Genomic DNA, 4,565 nt, shown 5'->3' on the forward strand with positions numbered 1-4,565 from the left:
TAGGTTGGATGTAAGGAAAAAGTCTGTTACAGAGAGGGTGGTGAGGCACTGAACCGGCTGCCCAGAGATGTGCTGGATGCTCCCACCCTGGAGACTTTGCAGGCGAGGCTGGATCAGGCCCTGGGCAACCTGGTGGAGCTGTGGTGTCCCTGTTAAATGCAGAGGAGTTGGACACAATGACCTTCAGGGGTCCTTTCCAACTCTAAGGATTCTATGATTCTGTGATTCTGAGATGTAGGAGGGAGCTAAAGAGAGCCCTGGATGATCTTATACTTTTCCTTTTGGTGGGTAATAAAATAGGAGATAAAAGCCAACCTTATAACCCTCATCCCAATGAACAAACAACTGAGCCTGATGTGTAGCCCAGTTCTGAGCACCATGGGGACCATTGGGTGGGGGGCTGGAGCAGCAGGCAGGGAGCTGTGTGCCTGGGCACTGCTGGCTTCACAGAATCATGAAATCATGGAATCACAGAATGGCCTGGGTTGCAAAGGAGCACAATGCTCACCCAGTTCCAACCCCCTGCTGTGTGCAGGTCGCCAACCAGCAGCCCAGGCTGCCCAGAGCCACATCCAGCCTGGCCTTGAATGCCTGCAGGGATGGGGCATCCACAGCCTCCTTGGGCAAAACACAGAATCACCTCATTTCTGATTAACCTAGAATCAGGAGAACAGGCTTGCCTTCTTCCCAGTCCCCAGTTACTCCTGCAGCCCTCTCTGATGCCCTCCCAGTGCCAGGCCCCTTGCAAGTGTGTTCCAGCATTTGGTGTGGGTTTTCTCCCCCCAGCCCCATGTGCATGTCAAGGCAGAGCACACACATGGCTGCACCCGAGTGATGAGAACACTGCCTCAGCAGTCCCATGACACTCTCATGCCCCCCCAACACAGACAGGCAGACCACATGCATTCCAGGTGTTTATTGGGGGCTATGGCCATGGCTGTGATGCAGCTCAGTGATACTTGCGAGCCAGAGCATGAGCTACAACGTTGACCAGCTTCTGCCAAGCAAATTGGCAGGCAGGAGTGAAATCCCTGGCAAAGTGGGAAGCCAGGACGATGATCAGGATGTCCCCAAGGAGCTGCAGGAGAAAGTGGAGAGCAGGAAAAGTTAGTGCTGCTTGGATGGCCAGGGAGCATCTCCTCTTCCTACCCAGCACAGCCTCAGTGCTTGCTGCTGGGGCTGCTGGGCCCAAATGCTCACTCTTTGCATAGAAAGCTCTGAGTCTGGGGGAAAAAAAAGTTGTCTGCTCCATCCTTGCCAAAATAAAGGGAGAGTGGGTGGAGAAAAAGCCTTGAGACTATTTTCCTCCATTCTTGGGATGCTGGTTTGGCCTGACATCCACCTTGCAAAACACTGCTTGTAATTTATTTCTTTGTTTGTTTGTTTGTTGTAAATGAGGAAATCTACACATTTTTATTTGCAGGTGTTAGGGGAAGAGGGACTGCCCATTCTAACCCAGGTTGCCCAGTGAATCTGTGGGAACCACATCCCTGGAGGTGCCCAAAGCCATGGATGGGGCCCTCGGCAGCCTGAGAAGATAGAGGGCACCCAGCCCATGGCAGGGGGTGAGATTGGGGGGCTTATAAGTCCATTCCAACCCAACCATTCTATGGTTCTATGAGTTTTGAGGTCCCTTCCAACCTGAGCCATTCTATGGTTCTATGATTCTATGATCCAGACAGGCAGCCCATACTTGATAAGCCAGAAACCTGCTCTATCATTTCAGAACTTCTAATCTTCCCATAGAGAATTCTATAGGATGTATGACTTCCTTCAGTGCTCTGCTGAACATCCCTCCACCTCTGCTTCCTCCAGCCCAGGCTGCACCTTTCTCTGGTTTGCTTTCATTTGTCCTCAACCCAAGTGCCTCCTTTAGTTTGCAGTCTCACAATACTTTCTCCTTCCCATTGCTACACTGACACAAAAAAATGGAACTTTTCATCCTGAAAGCCACCTGCTGTCCTGCAAAGAGTTCTGCACTCATTGGGTCTATGCAGGGATGCTGACTCCACCAGACAGAAAGCATTTCGCCAGCATGGCTGGGGCAGCCCCCCATGTTTCAAAGCAAAGCACTGCACAGGGAATGGGCTCAGGCTGCCAACATCTCCCCATGCCAACATCTCACCCTGAAGTTCTCGGGGTCCACGTGCAACTTGTCACAGTGCAGCTCCGACAGCTTGGCGTAGGTGTTCTTGATGTTGTCCAGGTTCTTCACGGCTTCCCCAAAGGAGCTCAGCACTTTCTTACCATGAGCACGGACCCTGGGGTTGCCCATGATGGCAGTGGGGCTGGAAAGGTTCCCAAAAGAGGCAAAAAACCTCTGGGTCCAGGGGTAGACAATCAGCAGCCTGCAGAGGGACACAAGCACACACCATTAACACCCCCTCCCAAAACTGCAGTGGTTTCAGTATCCAGGGTGCAGCTGAGCCCATCCCGGGAGCAGACCTACCTGGCCAGGGCTTCGGCACCGCATTCCTCCACATTGACTTTGCCCCAGATGCTGGTGATGAGCTGCTTCTCCTCGGCGGACCAGTGCACCATGGTGGCAGCGGGGTTGGCGTGCGGCTGTGGGAGCACTCAGAGCTTGGAGCTGAGCTGCAGACCCCGGGGGTTTTTATCCACTGCTGACAGCTCCTCCCCATCCCTCGCTGTGGGGTCATTGGCTGGGATGGGTGGGGGCTTGTGCTGGGGGGGCAGGAGGGGTGGTCAGGGTGTGGCAGTAATTAAGGGGCCTCTGGTCATCCCCGCTCTGACCCTTCCCCCAGCGCTGCCCTACCAGACCTGGGCCTCTTTTCAAAGAAAGGGCTGCACATGGACTCATGGAATCATAGAATTGCTCAGGTTGGAAAAGACCTTAAAGATCATAAAATCCAACCGCAACCCAGCCATCCCACCCTGACTCTAACAACCCTCCGCTAAATCACGTCCCTGAGCACCACATCCAAACGCTTTTTAAGCACATCCAGGATGGTGACTCAGCCACCCCCTGGGCAGCCCATTCCAGTGCTTAACAACCTTTCTGTAAAGAAGTTTTTCCTGATACCCAACCAAGAGCCAGCCTCCATTTGCAACACACGCATGGGACTCATGGATTGTGCCGTGCTCCATGGCTCTCCCAGAGCTGCCCCATGACATGCCAACACGCAGCCCGTGGCCATGCAGCTCAGGGGTGTTCCAGCAGCAGAGACACCACGGGCACCACAAACACTGAAATGGACTTTAACCCCATTGCCACTTACTATGACAAACCATGACCTGGGCCATTTACTTTCCATTTTGGGGCGAGCGGAAGCTCACCCATCAGTTGTAAGGTGACAGGCCACATGCCAAGCTGGTGCACAGGGACTGAACAGAATCACCCCTTTCACCCTAGCTCTGCTTGTGTTCACATCCATAAAGAACAGGGGAAACATGCTTTGAACTCCAGATTGTCTCTGCTGTACCTGATATGGGCTCAGAAAGCAGCAAAAGCTCAGCTCAGGGGTGTCCAACAGGGACCCAGGGGTTTCCTTCTGCAGCGTTCCCCCGAGGAGGGGAGATTGAAGTTGGACACTGCAAAACATTTCTTGTCCCAGAGAGTGTTGTTGATGCAGTGGCACAGCTGCCTATGGTGGTGGTGGAGTCAGCATCCCTGGAGGTGTTCCAGAGCCATAGGGATGTGGCACTGAGGGACGTGGTCAGTGGGCATGGCGGGGTGGGTTGGGGTTGGGCTTAGAGATCTTGGAGGGCTTTTCCGGTCTGAATGATTCTGTGATTCTATGACAAAGCTGGCACGAACCACATCTCCCCCGAGTTCAGGATCTGCTCAGACACCATGCAAAGTGCTCTCCTGTGCCACCCCTGGGAACACAGCACTGGGGTACCTTCCCCAGGAGCATTGTCCCTGCGTGAGAGTCCTGAAGGCTTATTCTAAACGAATGGAGCTACCACTGCATGATGTACCAGAAGAATGAATTATTAGTATCTTTAACCAGTGACATCCAAGAGGCACAAGGTCATGTTGAAGCAGCAGCAGGAGGGGAGGGTGCACATATGGCTGCAGCAGAGCTGGAAAGGGGCTGAGCTCCTTCCCGGAGTCCTGGGCTTGCCTTCCTCCATAGAATCACTGAATCATTGAATCATTTAAGGTTGGGAAAGATCATTAAGATAAAATCCAACTCCACTGAGCACCACTTATTCAGTGTCCTCCTGGCCTTGTACCAAAAATAAAGGAACGGGAGGAAAATCAATTAAAAGAAAGAAAATACTGAGGGAGACCTTCAACCTTTTAATAGCCTTTTCCCTTCTGGTTGTATACATCATTTTACACCATGGAGTAGATCTGAATCATGGATTAGAGTTGCCTACATCTGCCTTTTGCTGGTGATACCCAAGCACGACTCTCACTGTGCCTGCCCAGACACCTGCAAGGAAGACAGTACTTTTTGTCTTAACACAAAGTGCCCTCCTATGTCCTTGTGACAGCAACAACACCCTCCTTACACTGAGCAGAGTGCTTGAGGAGAGGTCAAGGGGCCATGGGGGCTTTGATACCCAGCAGTGAGTCAGGGGAGGAGAGGGAGATG

General features: G+C 52.6%; 1 protein-coding gene across 1 annotated transcript; it reads right to left on the minus strand.

Annotated features, from left to right (window-relative positions):
* Nucleotides 1-718: 718 nt before the first annotated feature.
* On the minus strand, nucleotides 719-2,592 carry LOC116239519 (hemoglobin subunit epsilon). Its single transcript, XM_031609631.2, has 3 exons — nucleotides 2,450-2,592; nucleotides 2,126-2,348; nucleotides 719-1,078 (listed from the first exon to the last, which is right to left on the minus strand). The coding sequence occupies exons 1-3, from the start codon at nucleotides 2,539-2,541 to the stop codon at nucleotides 950-952; spliced, it is 444 nt and encodes a 147-aa protein (XP_031465491.2). The 5' UTR covers nucleotides 2,542-2,592; the 3' UTR covers nucleotides 719-949.
* Between the last annotated feature and the right edge of the window lie 1,973 nt (nucleotides 2,593-4,565).

The sequence above is a fragment of the Phasianus colchicus genome, chromosome 1, assembly GCF_987193195.1.
Source record: "Phasianus colchicus chromosome 1, bPhaCol1.hap1.1, whole genome shotgun sequence".
Taxonomy (NCBI): Eukaryota; Metazoa; Chordata; class Aves; order Galliformes; family Phasianidae; genus Phasianus; species Phasianus colchicus.